This window comes from Oncorhynchus clarkii, chromosome 21 (genome assembly GCF_045791955.1).
Source record: "Oncorhynchus clarkii lewisi isolate Uvic-CL-2024 chromosome 21, UVic_Ocla_1.0, whole genome shotgun sequence".
In the NCBI taxonomy this organism is placed as follows: domain Eukaryota; kingdom Metazoa; phylum Chordata; class Actinopteri; order Salmoniformes; family Salmonidae; genus Oncorhynchus; species Oncorhynchus clarkii.
Window position 1 is genome coordinate 9,808,347 of NC_092167.1, and position 15,709 is coordinate 9,824,055.

At 42.9% G+C, this 15,709-nt stretch overlaps 2 protein-coding genes across 4 annotated transcripts in view; one reads left to right on the forward strand and one right to left on the reverse strand.

Moving 5' to 3' along the window:
* LOC139378505 (pleiotrophin-A-like) overlaps nucleotides 1–2,082 on the forward strand; it is a 45,826-nt gene extending 43,744 nt beyond the window's left edge. The window contains exon 5 of the mRNA XM_071120729.1: nucleotides 1,237–2,082. Within this exon, the coding sequence (XP_070976830.1) occupies nucleotides 1,237–1,292 (56 nt within the window). The 3' untranslated portion in view covers nucleotides 1,293–2,082. The remainder of the gene's footprint in view (nucleotides 1–1,236) is intronic.
* A 7,403-nt stretch (nucleotides 2,083–9,485) lies between these two features.
* LOC139379301 (muscarinic acetylcholine receptor M2-like) overlaps nucleotides 9,486–15,709 on the reverse strand; it is an 81,897-nt gene continuing 75,673 nt past the window's right edge. The window contains exon 3 of one of the 3 annotated variants that reach the window (XM_071122104.1): nucleotides 9,486–11,977. In XM_071122104.1, the coding sequence (XP_070978205.1) occupies nucleotides 10,396–11,913 (1,518 nt within the window). In that variant the 5' untranslated portion in view covers nucleotides 11,914–11,977 and the 3' untranslated portion in view covers nucleotides 9,486–10,395. The remainder of the gene's footprint in view (nucleotides 11,978–15,709) is intronic. The other 2 variants (XM_071122105.1, XM_071122103.1) reach the window with 2 other exon arrangements.

A 15,709-nucleotide genomic window follows, 5' to 3' on the forward strand; every position in this document is an offset into this window, starting at 1 on the left:
CTTGGTACAGTATATGACTTGGCTTGGTACAGTATATGACTTGGCTTGGTACAGTACATGACTTGGCTTGGTACTGCATTAGACTTGGCTTGGTACAGTATATGACTTGGCTTGGTACAGTATATGACTTGGCTTGGTACAGTATATGACTTGGCTTGGTACAGTATATGACTTGGCTTGGTACAGTATATGACTTGGCTTGGTACAGTATATGACTTGGCTTGGTACAGTATATGACTTGGCTTGGTACAGTACATGACTTGGCTTGGTACAGTATATGACTTGGCTTGGTACAGTATATGACTTGGCTTGGTACTGCATATAGGCTAATGCTGCATTGGTGGTGAATATATCGATTCATGTGCTGTAAATTTAAATCCAGTTTGGATCGTTCTAATATGTTGCAGTGGAGCAGCAACGTACAGTAATATTGATGGAGTGTTTCAATGTTTTATGTTGAGGATGTTTTTCTCAGATTAGCTGGAGAGGATGGCAAGGCTTTCATCAACAAACTGACGTGGGAGGACCTTAAATTAGTGGCAGGTGGGAACTTGCTTTAGATCAGGTACAAAACAAACAGGTGTTGATTAGCCAGTTGACATCCACGTCTGTTACCGCCCACCAACAACATCCCACCCTGTAATCTACAATGATAGGAGCTCCTGGGGGAAACAGACTTTAGATAAGTCCTGCCTTTTCCTTGTTGTTTACTTTCCCCCTCACGCTCTTCTAAACGCAGACAGACATGCAGACATGCAAACAGGCAAACAGGCAAGCAGACAGGCAGACAGATAGATAGATAGGCAGGCAGACAGACTAGCAGACAGACACACAGACAGATAGGCAGGCAGACAGACAGACAAGCAGACAGGAAGACAGATAGATTAGACAGACAGATAGACAGACAAGCAGACAGACAGGAAGGCAGATAGACAAGCAGACATGCAGACAGATCGACAGATAGACAGATAGATAGCAGAATATATGTATGGAGGGTGGGGTATGCTGCTCCTGTTCATCAGACCAGAGACTGGGGTATGGACTGTGGTTCCTGTCATGGCTGTCAGGTACTAAAGCCACTCTTGTGGGACGATGATAAAGCACTTTTCATGTTTGTTCACATGCACAGTAAACCTGCAGTCCTCAGGCCAGCGGTAGGATTAACAACACGACTGACTGCAGGGTAAGTGACAGTATGGATGTAGATTCTAACCTGATGCCCACCTGTTTTTGCAGATGCCAAGAAGCCGAAGCGGGATGGGAAGAAGAGGGAGCGCACTACGATGGACTAGAGGTGCATCATGGGAATCAGGAAATGGAAGTTGATGTTTATACTGCCCTATCTCAGCATGGTTCCTATTTGTTTGTCCTGTAGGTTTATAGGGGCCTGTAGCAGCTACACAACAAAGAGTTGGATAGTAGTGATAAAATGTATTTCTTTCCTAATTTCTCATAGGAAAATCTTGTAGGCGATTTCATACTTTGCGTGAATAATAGAAATTAAGCATTTCTTACTAAAATGCTTACCTTAACATTTTTCAGGGTCATTTTTGGAAAGTCTAAATAAAATTGGATTTTTGTTCATATTACATAACATCCTTTTTGTTTGAGGTGACAAAACGATTCTCACTCAAATAAAAAATAATTTCTTGCATGTCTTAATTTAAAGCAGCTTAAAGTTAAAACCTCATGCCTTTACTGGGGTTTTAAAGGTTATTTTGCTGGTGCCCTCAACAGCAAAATTGCTAACAACTTTTCTAACAGTTTTTGAGGGCATACATTAATAAGACACATAAGTACTCATTGATGTAAAGGAAATTACTTTTCTAATGTTATCTACAGTGAAAGATGTAAACTTTTGTCAGATGACTGTATAAATTAGCTAATGTTCTGTACAGCTGTTGGTGTGTAAGAGCTTGTGTCCAGTATTAGTTCTGGTTCTCCTGCTATTATACCTCACTTTGTAGTTCCCCCGCTCTCCAGTTGAACTCTGAGTAAAACTGTTATTGTAGTTTACAACTGGAGTTGACCTGTCCTAATTATCGATTACATTAAAAAATAAAGTTTGAAATGATGTCCAAATATGTGTGATGTTTACTCAACCTGATTGAAGTAATTTCATGTTCAGATAAAGTTATGGAGGCTTAATATGAAAGCTAAATAAAAAGCTAATGTGTGCAATTTCCAATTCCAACCTACCAAGTGATACATTTCTCCACACCACTATCATTTCAATAATCTGGACACAAAATGCCACGAAACATTTTTCATACATTTTATTTGAATTGATTTAAAAAATGAATACGCCTCCATAAATCCACTGAATATGGTTAATATTTTACAGCTTCATAAGTGAGTGAGTGGCCAGTGATATTAACACTCAGCTTCATTGTCCAGAACTATTAAACAATCAACTAATGGCGCAAAGGAAATCATTAACATTATTACTGTACATTAGGGGTGAGGGAGTATCATATTAGGACAAGGGAGGGTGAGAAGGGAAGGGAATATTCAGATAGCTATTAAACATGTGTAGACTAATGTACATTTCAACTGTACCTCATCCAAATTACATATAATGTATACTATAGAGATATATACAATTCAAATAATACGTTTTAAACAGACACTATATCGACCGTATTAGGAGCCATGAGGCACAGTGGATGAGAGCACAATGATTCGATTTACATACTGACGCAACTGAAAACTTAACCCCCTGTACACTCGTAAGAAAAAAAAAGGTGCTATCTGGAACCTTAAAGGGTTCTTCGGCTGTCCCCATAGGAGAACCCTTTTAAGAACTATTTTTGGTTCCAAGTAGAACCCTTTTGGTTCCAAGATAGAGCCCTTTTGGGTTTCATGTAGGACCCTTTCCACAGAGGGTTCTACTTGGAACCAAAAAGGGTTCTCCCTGGAACCAACAATGGTTTTCCTATGGGGACAGCTGAAGAACCCTTTTGGAAGAGTGTACACTGCTGTATATACATTTTCCACAATATAAGTTTTCATTATTTGTATTCCATTTGTCCATTTGAAGAGATATTTCAGTGAAGTCACACCTACAATGGTTCAAAATGGTTCATTCCCTCGAGACTTTGAATATGTTTCAATAACAATTCCCCCAGATATCTGGAAGAGGGCCAGATGTTTCCAATACTACACTGCATGTTGTAGCAGCTGGTCTCACAGTTTCTCCCTACGGTCAGTCTGTGTCCCTTTTCACTCATCACTCATTTACAAGTTGAGACAAAATGGATGCCGAACACACATCCCTTGGCTGATCATCAGCACTTCATTGTTTGTCAGTTATGGGGTTCTCTCTCTACAGATTCAGCAAGTTACCACTTGATTCTCCTCTTCGACTGATCGTCAGTCTCACAGAGCCCAAACATGGGACAGAGAAAAAAAAAAGTTAAGTGGGACAGTTGAGTGTACTTTAGTTCAGTTTTAAATGTCACACGGCAGTGGTCCGTTCTCTCAGAATTGCATTTGTTGCATTGTCACTCCAATAAACACATGTTCAGTCTGGATGCAGTACTCATCTAACACATACTGATACACTGTTCAATTCTAGATTTTGTACAACAATATAATAGATATAGCTTTATAAAACGTGATACAAAATGTACAGTATGAGGATCACATTGTGTTTACATGTGTTTAGGCAAAAATAAATGTTTGTCTTGTAAATCTTTATCTTTCAGAGTGTGTCTTTGGAAGCCACTTGCTTTTGAGACACTTTTCAAACAGGGAATGTGAGGTGAGGACAGAAGCAACAATTGTTTGTTGAATCCTTTAGTGTTTCTTACCCCCCTGAACGCAATGCGTGGCTTGTGTTTCTATGGGGTTGTGTTTATTTACAGATGCCACTTGGTGCTTTGACATGCTAAGGGTCTCTTATAGAGCAAAGCAAAGCACACACACATTCATTTGTAGACAGAGACAGAGACACAGACAGAGACAGAGACACAGACAGACAGACAGAGACACAGACAGACAGACACAGAGACAGAGACAGAGACAGAGACAGAGACAGAGACAGAGACAGAGACACAGACAGACAGACAGACAGACAGACAGACAGACAGACAGACAGACAGACAGACAGACAGACAGACAGACAGACAGACAGACATGCCCATAGGGGGCATAGAGACAGGTGCCCCCCTCAGATTTGTCCTGTTTAATTCATTAATATATATGTGTGTGTGTGTGTGTGTGTGTGTGTGTGGTTGTCGTTGTTTTCTCTGTAATACTACTAGCCACCTAGCAATTCTATAAAGTTGGTTTTAGCCCAGATAGGTTCCCAATCTCCCGACCGCATAAATAGCTACCATGAAGCCACTTCAGGCAATCAAGTTCGAGTAGCTAGCTTGTCTTACTATCTTAGCTGGCATGCCTGCTGGCAAGGTTGGCAGACTTTAGAAAAGCAAGCAATTACTAAATGTACTGAATAAGACTCACATTCCTTTCAATCTTTTACCCAGATTTTAGCAGAGATGCAGAGAAGCATATTTAGTTTGTTTAAAAAAAGAACCACCAGTAAGGAGGATACAGACAGCTCAAGAGGTATGCGTAGATATGCAGAACAATAGACACATTTTGACATATAATGAAGCATAATTATTATGTCTCTAGACTGCAGAAAAAAAGCTATTTCAGGTGTTTGAAAAATGTCAAATTAGCCCCTCTCAGGACCACCCCCAGCCGTCTTCACATACATTTTTGGGGTGCATGACATCCCTGCACACACACACACACACACACACACACACACACACACACACACACACACACACACACACACACACACACACACACACACACACACACACACACACACACACACACACACACACACACACACACACACACACACACACACACACACACACACGTTAAAGTACCCTCCAAACCTCCAGGGATGAATTAGATACGTTTTCCCCCTTTTACAAAACCTATGCCTTCTACGACCACAACGAAGGAGAAAATAAACATTTTAGACTTTAGATGATCTTGTGCTTTTCTACATCTATGACTGTCACCTTAAATTGCACCATCATCTCACAAAGATTTCATCAACTGAAAATATAAAACATCCATTTAAATATCAATGAGCAATTATAAGAATGGGTAATAAGTAATAAGGCACTTCAAATTGCTCAGTATACAATGTGGCGATATATTTGTCTGTTCAGATACACTTCATATACCACATCGCCTTGGAAACACGGCTAGAAGTGGCAGAAGTAGCCCAACTATCTCAACTAGAAACAGAGACTCAGGATGCTCCCATCTCAATGGGTACTAACCCTCTGCTCAAGAACAGACCAAACAACACAGTAACAATCTAAATAAATACTCTTTCACACACTTGTCAAGTACACTATCAAAACATCACAATTCTAACTAACTAACTACTAAACCAAAAAATCCGCCAACATTTAATCAATCACAATCAAACATTTAGGGAAAAATACATCTCCCTAAAAAGGTTTAGCCCTTTGAAACAAGCCGTGTGAAGAGGAGCCCAGCTAGCTCAGACGGCACATGATGATCTGTTGACGCCATGGAGACAATGTTTATGTGATGAAAGGGAAATATACAGTACCAGTGGAATGAGGCTCTTTGTACGTTGACAAGTGAATCCACTCAATGAGAAATACACCCCCCCACATGGACAGAGAGCTATGTCCTGTTGTTACAGTATGGTAATAAAAAGTCTAGCCAAAATCCATCTGAGAGTTACTGTACTCCATCACCTTGTTTCCATCATTCTCTAGACTATACAGTAACGTGTGATTCCTGAAGGACGGGTTATTTATTTTGTGGAAACCTTTGGCTGACCCCCTTTGGCTGAAATGGCTGACAGTATCCAAACATGGTACCTAAGATGTGAGAGCCTGTTGTGTATCCTGTGGACGACAGGCCGCCTCTCTGCAACTGTGACTACAAATGCGGGCTTATCAGACCGTACAAAGTGGACAGTGCAGGATTTATTTTGTCCTGTTAGTCAAACAATATGCTGCTGACAGGTGAGGAGTGCTAAAGGGGTGTGAGCTTTCCACTTTGTCTGAAAGCAGCTGAAAGAGCATTCCGCTGAGACTCCGTGAGTGACAGCCATCTTGTCTGGGGGCGGTGAACCCTGTCCCTCCATTGGTGATAAATGGCTGTCACTTTCCATCAAACACCCGGATAACTGTTCTCAAAAAAGACCCAGACCACCAGTTGTGTTGGAGAGCACTTACTTTCCTGCTGGTATCACTCAAACAACAGCTTAAACTGAGCTGAATCAGACGTTCCGTTCTGGGAAGCTAGGAGGCTCTTAGCAACACCAACCACTGAGACATGTGACAGATGACACCCAGACATGGGTCCACTTATCAACATGACGGATGGCTGGATTGTAAACTTGGATGGGTGCCTCGCGCACACTGCTGGGCTTGGGCAGTTGAACAGATTGACTGAATTATACGTGCCAGGCTTCCAGAGGATAACCTGCATTTAAATAAGGAAGATTGCAAGGATTCAGAGGATCTTCATCCTCTTCCACTTCCTTTGCCATCACTATTTCCATTAAAAGCAGAATTTATTAATAATTACTCATGACCTAAATTTTGTGTTATTTTGACGCCTCTAGTGAATTTGCAGTAGGTTGCGTCTTTTATCTTTATAATATTGGGGGCGATGTTAGTCATAACACTGTCATTATGGGGGAGGAGACATTGGGGGACAATGTCAAAGAGAGAGAGAGAGAGAGAGAGAGAGAGAGAGAGAGCGAGCGAGCGAGCGAGAGAACAAGAGAGCGAGAGAGAGAACGAGAGAGAGAACGAGAGAGAGCGAGAGAGAGAACGAGAAAGAGAGAGCGAGCGAGCGAGTGAACGAGAGAGAACAAAAGAGAGAGAGAGCGAGAGAACGAGAGAGCGAGAGAGCGAGAGATAGAGATAGAGAGGGATAGATAGTAAATGTAAATATGATGTTCCTTATGTTTCACAGGCCTTTAAACAATGCCTGATATAGGGGACGTCACAGTCACACATAACGGGATCAGGAGCAAGTGGGACACAAAGTGGGACGTGAGGGGATGGGCTGTGTAAACCGAGCACGTAATAGCCAATCTTTAATCTCCAGTAGGTGTTCCACATCATTTTATAATCTGATCAGGCTCATGGTGAGTTTCCATTAAAGGCCTGTCCCATATCTCTCTTTAAGGAGACTGCCTTAAGGAGTTGCTCAATGCTGGTGTCATTTTCTGTTAAGCCCCCCTAGCAACCAACGTGGCGACCATCCCATGGCTGCTTTATATTCATTACTTAAATTGGAATACATTAGCATGTCAGAGATAAATGGACTGTGTTGAAGATCAGCATACGGTGTGGACGACATATATGGACACAAATAGTATGGCACAAAACCATGGGAATTCTAGTGTCGTATTATTTCTAACGTCATTAGACTGTGATCTCATTAAAACAGACATACACAAACAGTACAGACTTCATCTATATTCTATATTCATGTGATGAAACACACACACACAGACACACACACACACACACACACACACACACACACACACACACACACAAACACACAGTCTTGTACAGCTAACCTTGTGGGGACACACAATTCAGTCCAATTCAAAATCGTATTTTCCCTAACCCCTAAACCTAAACTTAAAACTAACCCTAACCCATACTCTTATCCTAACCATAACCTTAACCCAAAAACCTAGCCTTAACTCTAACCCTAGCTCCTAACCCTAACATGCTGACCACACCGCTCACATCGCGTGCGCTCGTTGCAAAATAAATTTAAACATACATGTTATTAAATTATTGCACGCCCCACTGCTCGCACGCGCCAACGAGCGTCTGCGTTCCCAAGCACTAAAATATACGTTTTATTTGTGACGCTGAACACGGTGCAAGTCCTGCCTCTCCCATCTCCTCATTGGTTTATAGAAGCAGATACCCATGTGCCATCTCCTCATTGGTTATACCCACGTGGGTGATTGAAATATGAACTGAGTTCGGTTGGTTGTCGATTTCACTATAAACTACATAAGTTTATATCCCAGGACAAATTAGCTAGCAACAGCAAGCTAGCTAAATAGGACAAATTAGCTAGCAACTGCAAGCTAGCTAAATAGGACAAATTAGCTAGCAACTGCAAGCTAGCTAAATAGGACAAGTTAGCTAGCAACTGCAAGCTAGCTAGCTAAATTGCCATAAATGTTTAATACTTTTTGACCTGTCCCCAAATGAATATAATTGGTTCAGAGTTTGTTTTGATATTTTAACCTGCGTGTCTTGATCGCATTTGGGGGCACAACATCAATTTTGGCACGATGGCGCACGCGTGCGGCCAGTTTGAGTATGGTGTAACCCTTGCTACTAACCCTAACCCTTGACATCATTCTAATTCTAAGTCTAACCTTAACCCTAAACCCCCTAGAAATAGCATTTGACCTCGTGGGAACTAACAAAATTTCCCCAGTTGTTCAAATGTAGTTTGTTTACTAATAGTTAAACACGTCCACACACACGCACACACGCACACACACACACACACACAGATGTAGATGAATTAGTACATCTAACATTGAGTAGCCCTTATAATTCACAAGGCCATGGCCTGTGATTATTGGTATTTAACCCCATTCCGGAGTAACAACAGAAACATGGACTGAAATAACCTCTAAAATCTCCACGATATGACACTCTTTCAATCACTCTACATCCTTGGTAACCCCTACTCAACGAATACAAACCACCTCTGATGACAGCAAGAGAAAAATACAACCCTGTTCAATCTTTCTCTTCATTATCAGTCAGGACTGACATACAACAGGCTCTTGTCACAGGCGGTAACATCTGCAACACAGCGGGATTAAATTATGTTGAAAATCCAATCTCAGAGGAATATCCAACTCACCCCTGGAAAAGCACAAGATCCCTTCCTGTATAATTGAATAGGCTTTGGCTTCAAGCCCCTGCCAACTGCCACCCTCTGAATGTATTTACAAGCTCCAAGCATCAACACACTTGTAGAAAACTGGCTCCAAAAGGGTTCTGAAGCTGTCCCCATAAGAGAACCCTTTTTGGTTTCAGATAGAACCCTTTTTTGTTTACAGGTAGAACTCTTTTGGGTTCCATGTAGAACTCTCTGTGGAAAGGGTTCTACATGGAACGCAAAAGAGTTCTACTGGATCCAAAAGGGTTCTACCTGGAAGCAAAAGGGGTTCTTCAAAGGGTTCTCCTACGGTGACAGCCAAATAACCCTTTTTGGTTCTAGTTAGCACCTTGTTTTCCTAAGAGTTTAGACTATCTGACTAAAAAAATATCTTAATATACAATCAAATAAACGTCAAACTCTTCATGTAATGAATTGTAAGAGATCAAATCGCCGATCATCTAAAAGTATGTGGAAAATGAATAGCAAGCTAAATAATGTAATTGAACAATGCCTTTTTGGATGTATTTTTAAATTATCTATTTATTTGTTTACTCATGACCATTTTTCAAAATAAGTTTCCTAACCTCAGTCCTGCGTTGTGGTGAGAGGTGACCCTGGCCAGGCCTGGTCTCTGTCCTGTTATGCCCTTCAGGGGCCACTTATGGTCCATCCCTGGAGATAGGAAGGCTCCCAGCCATATTACTCAGTCGTATATGAACATGTCAGAGAGGAAGTTTAGACAAGCTGCTCTGCTTTGTGTGCCGCCAACACAGAGTGCCACCGGCATACAGATAACAGTTTGTAGTATGTTCTGTATGTCCTTGTGCTGTCTTTACTGGCGGACATCTTCACTGAAACTGTGTGATGGATCATTCTGTCACGCTCAGATTGATGCACACACACACACACACACACACACACACACACACACACACACACACACACACACACACACACACACACACACACACACACACACACACACACACACACACACACACACACACACACACACACACACACACACACACACACACACACACTTAGATTTTGCGTATACATTGATATATACAGGTTTCTTTTTTTTACACTGAATTTCAAACGGGAAGTACGTGAATTCAGTCAGCCCTATTTTCCCTTAGAATTCGTCTTGTGCAGTGCAGAGCTCTCTATCCAACTGTCCTTTTCATGTTCGTCTATTTGTTCTCCTGGCTGTGTGCTTCTTTGTAAGTTTTATGTCTCAACAGTTGCATCACAAATCTCATTCATCAGAGCCAAACCCAACATGGCTGCAGGATACATGTTCTCTTATGAGCCGTAGAGTAAAAACCAAGGAAAGGGACCACATCATAAACCTCTCTCTCTCTCACACACACACACACACACACACATGCTCACACACTCACATCCACACTCGCACACTCGCATCCATATTCATCTAGCTGACCTAATGTTTTTGTATTGGCAGAGGAGGAGATGTTTGAATGTCTTTTTGAAAGTGACATTGCAGAGGGCATAGCAGGCGGGGTTGATGGTGCTGTTTATGTAGCACAGCCAGTAGCCGATAGTCCAGACTGTGCTGGGGATGCAGCTGGAGCAGAAGGTGTTGATGAGCACCATGACATTGTAAGGGGTCCAGGTGGCCACAAAGGCCACCAGGATGGCCATGATGGTACGGGTCACCTTCTTCTCCCGAGACGGTGGCGCTTTCTTCTTCTTGGGCGGCTGCTTGGTCATCTTCACGATTTTCCGCGCCACGTGGTTCTGCTTCTCCGTGGCGGGGACGATCTCCACCGTGGCGTTGGAGGGCGTGTAGCAGTCCCCCTTGGGAGACTTGGTCTTAATCTTGATGCAGGTGAGTTTGGAGCCGCCTGCCTTGGCCCGGTGGCGGGTTGGCTGCTGAACGAGCTCGGTGTTGCAGTTTGCTCTGGATGGCACCGCTTCTTCTTCTTTGTGGTTGGACGCCGCTGCACTGCCAGATGTCGAGTCGTTGGAGCTCTCTTTCTCCTCTCCGTGGGCACAGTTCTCCCTACCCCTGTCCACGCCCTCCATCTCCCCCTCTCCACCCGTGGTGGACGGGCCCTTGCCGTTCTGCAGTTTACCGTCGTGCTGGTTGGCCACGTCATCTATGGCTTCGGTCCTGCCCTGCCCTGTGTCCTCTGCTGTCACGTTGTTGTTGATGGGCTTGGCAGAATTACTGCACCTTGCCTGCTCGTGGGACAGGGCCTCTGGGTTGGGCCCTGACGGCTTCCTGGTCTCCTTCTTTACCCGGCTTTTACTGGCTATAGAGATCTGTATGTAGAGAATGACCATGATGATAACGGGCAGGTAGAAGGCTGCAATGGCCGTGCCGAAGGTGACTGCTGCATTAGAGAAGAACTGAATGTAACACTCCCTCTCAGGCACTGTTCGCCCGCCCACGATGAACTGCCAGAAAAGGATGGCCGGGGCCCACAGAATGAAGGACAGGACCCAGGCAGCAGCAATCATCATCCCGGCCATCTTGGTGGTCCTTTTGACAGGGTAGCTGAGGGGCTTTGTGACACAGAAGTATCTGTCAAAACTGATGATGAGTAGGTTCATGACAGATGCGTTACTCACTACATAGTCCAAGGCTAGCCACAGATCACACACCACAGGCCCTAAGGGCCAGTAGCCAATCACTATGTATACTGTATACAAGTTCATGGAACACAGCCCGATGATTAGGTCAGCACATGCAAGGCTGAATAAAAAGTAGTTGTTGACAGTCTGTAGGTTCCTATTGACCTTAATGGAAAGCATGACCAGGATATTTCCAATAACGGTGACCAGGCTGAGGGACCCAGCCACCAATACGATGAACACCACCTCCACAGTCTTGTATGGGCTTTCGGGTTCAGTGACAGGCCCTGCGTCAGTGCCTTCTGAGGCATTCCAGTAGGTGAAGTTGGTGAAATTGAACATCTCCATTGCATCTGGTCTTGGGGATGTTCTTCTATTCAGTTGGAGTTCAGGCGTTGAATTGCCTTTGCACCTAAGGAGGGAAACAGAGGAAAACAATGGATTAGATAATTAAGTAGCCTACATGCATCCATCAAAATTCGAATTTAGAGAAACTACTGAAAACTAGGGCTACTTCCACACATAACATCATTAACATGTATCTTTATTTAATAATAATGAATGTGTGCGACAAGGTGATTAGCAGAGATGAAAACAAAGTTGTTTACAAACAACGACGAGGACTAATGAGATTGTCGAGTTAAAACAAGACATTCGACAACTTGCTGGTGGTATACTGCTGTTGAAAACAGGCCTGGTAAACAAAAACTATTGTAGCCTACATGGGAGGAGATACTTTCAACAGGACAACGAGACAACCAGAAGTTGGAGAGGAAGCCACATACTGACAACAGTTACAAGAAAGACCCTTTTTGTCTCAACAAAAGAAAACACCGCAAATGAGATGTATTTCCTCCTATTGTTTACAAAAAAGCAATTGAATTGACAGACCAATACATTTGTCTCTTGTGTTGTGTTAGGTCTTACATGCAACAACATCTATTACCGGTAGGCGGTGATTCAGTGTAGGCCTAACAGGGTCATGCAGACCTAGCAGGAGCTCCCCACATCTACAGTAGCAATGCACTCTCTCACTATGCTGTTCCTTCCACCATTTCACTTGATGTTTTCACCCTGTACCCGATAAGCTATGTGCGTTTCAGGCAGGTAAGAGCTGGTAGTATTATATCCAGATGTGTTTCAGGCAGGTAAGAGCTGGTAGTATTATATCCAGATGTGTTTCAGGCAGGTAAGAGCTGGTAGTATTATATCCAGATGTGTTTCATGCAGGTAAGAACTGGTAGTATTATATCCAGATGTGTTTCAGGCAGGTAAGAGCTGGTAGTATTATATCCAGATGTGTTTCAGGCAGGTAAGAGCTGGTAGTATTATATCCAGATGTGTTTCAGGCAGGTAAGAGCTGGTAGTATTATATCCAGATGTGTTTCAGGCAGGTAAGAACTGGTAGTATTATATCCAGATGTGTTTCAGGCAGGTAAGAGCTGGTAGTATTATATCCAGCTGTGTTTCAGGCAGGTAAGAACTGGTAGTATTATATCCAGCTGTGTTTCAGGCAGGTAAGAGCTGGTAGTATTATATCCAGCTGTGTTTCAGGCAGGTAAGAACTGGTAGTATTATATCCAGCTGTGTTTCAGGCAGGTAAGAACTGGTAGTATTATATCCAGATGTGTTTCAGGCAGGTAAGAACTGGTAGTATTATATCCAGCTGTGTTTCAGGCAGGTAAGAACTGGTAGTATTATATCCAACTGTTTGGGGGACGGGCTCTGCAGCTCAAAGAAAAGACAAATTGATCCATGTGTTTTCAGGCCCCTAGTATTTTACCTTGTTTCGTGGCCTGTAGTCTATACTGTTAGCCTGCCTCAGACGAAGCTACCAGTTTCACGGTAAAGTGTTTGGAGGGAACATGCTCTCTGCACGTTTGCTACATCTCTGACAGTTTAATAATGGTTCAGCCGATGGCAGGGCGATCTCATTTGGTGTACAGCATCTGACTGAGTTACTCAGATTGTCTCTGAGTAATTTTTCACTTTGAGTGGTTGTTTTGTGATACTGGATGGTTCAGGGACCTGTTTGACTGTCACAATGCACAATTGGTTGATGTAAATGGGACTTAATGAGGAGGTATTGGCTGACAGGTCATTAACTGACACTGAACAGCTCCTTCTATCTTAGGTCCTTCTTTTAGGCTTATGCCCCTTTAACAGTTGAACACAGCCTCTGAATAACTAGCGATACAGTAATTTACTTATCTGCTCTGACAGAAATCCCTAATCATTGCATTAGGCACAGAGCTAAGCTGGACTAATCCCCATCAAATGTTTAAGTCCACCAATTTATATGTTAAAACATCCAACAATACAAACAGGACACACTTGTGGCTCACTAGAGAGAAGTGGATTAGAGAAAGGAAGTGGATGATTCAGTGAGGAGAGACTGAGGATGGGGGAGTCAGTATGTCCCTCGGCACATCTTTGTCCACCTCCAGCTAACATAAGCCTTCGTCCTACACCTGAAATCTCTGCCAGAAAAGCCAAAGCTTTGCCCTTCCGGAACCAAACAGAGACAGTCTCAAATCCCTTCTCTGTATTACCATGGCACATAAATGTGGCTTAAGGGCCTCTAGAGAAAGTATTATTCTAAATGTCTCCTCACCTTGTCATGGTGACATCACCCTGCTGAAGACATTGCATTCACACTCTACGGAGCCCAGCCAGTCAGTATTTGACATTTCCCTTGAGAGGATGGGACACAGACGCCTGATGCCCGATCCGGGGCTGCAGTCTGGTTACTCATTTGACTAAATGGGTAACACCTTATTTGTAGATGCTCTACGGACTATCAGTAACATTTCAACTAACTATCTACTAACCCTAACCGTAACCCTTATCCTGACCCTAAACTTAAGCCTTACCTTAGCCCTTATTTGAAACCTAACCCTAACCCTAGCAAGCAGTTGCTTATCAACAGATAATTTGTTGATAGTATGGCCATTTGTAAAGTATCCGGACTATCCAAATTAAATGTGACCTAGATGGTGTTCAACAAGTGAGTTGGGGTGGGCATTCTATGTTGTGTATTCTAGGTTTTGTATTTCTGTGTTTGCCCTGGTATGGTTCCAAATCATAGGCAGCTGTCGATCGTTGTCTCTGATTGAGAACCATAATTAGCAGCCTGTTTTCCCACTATGGGTTGTGGGTAGTTGTTTTCTGTGTCTTACCATACAGAACTGTTTCGGTTTTCATTTATTTCTCTTGTTCTTTTGTATTCAGGTTTCGGTTATATTTCATTAAAATATGGACACTTACCACGCTGCGCATTGGTCCGATCTTTCCTACTCCTCCTCAGAATGTTCATAGCATGTAATGACTACATCAAGCTTGTGACTACATACTTGTTGGATGCCTTTGCAATTTGATTTGGTTGTGTTTCAGATTATTTTGTGCCCAATAGAAATTAATGGTAAATAATGTATTGTGTCATTTATTATTAGTGTAAATAAGAATAGAATATGTTTCTAAACACTTCTACATTGATGTGGATGCTACCATGATTACGGATAATCCTGTGAATAATGATGAGTGAGAAAGTTAGTGGGTTAGAGATCATACCCCCAAGACTTGTGTCTTGCCCAACTCACGCCTCCCCCTTGAGCTTAATGAGCTGGCCTAGGTTATCCCTGCTTCAAGCCTATTACCAACGGGCATTGACCTTCCAGCCCAGTCCCGATCCTAGCAACCCACTGATACCAGCGGCGTAGAGCTCGGCAGCCGACAGCTGGAGTGGAAGAAACCTTTTTTATTAAAAACCACTCAGTGGGGTGTCCAGCTCAGGGGTAGGGCGACCCGTAGTTCATCAGGCTCTCCCAGGACTATAAGGCCAGGAAAACTATGAGACCAGGGAAACTATAAGACCAGAGGACCTATAAGACCAGAGAAACTATACGACCAGGGGAACTATACGACCAGGATAACTATAAGACCAGAGAAACTATAAGACCAGGGAAACTATAAGACCAGGGGAACTATAAGACCAGAGAAACTCTATGACCAGGGGAACTCTATGACCAGGGGAACAATAAGACCAGGGAAACTATAAGACCAGGGAAACTATAAGACCAGGGAAACTATAAGACCAGGGAAACTATAAGACCAGGGAAACTATAAGACCAGGGAAACTATAAGA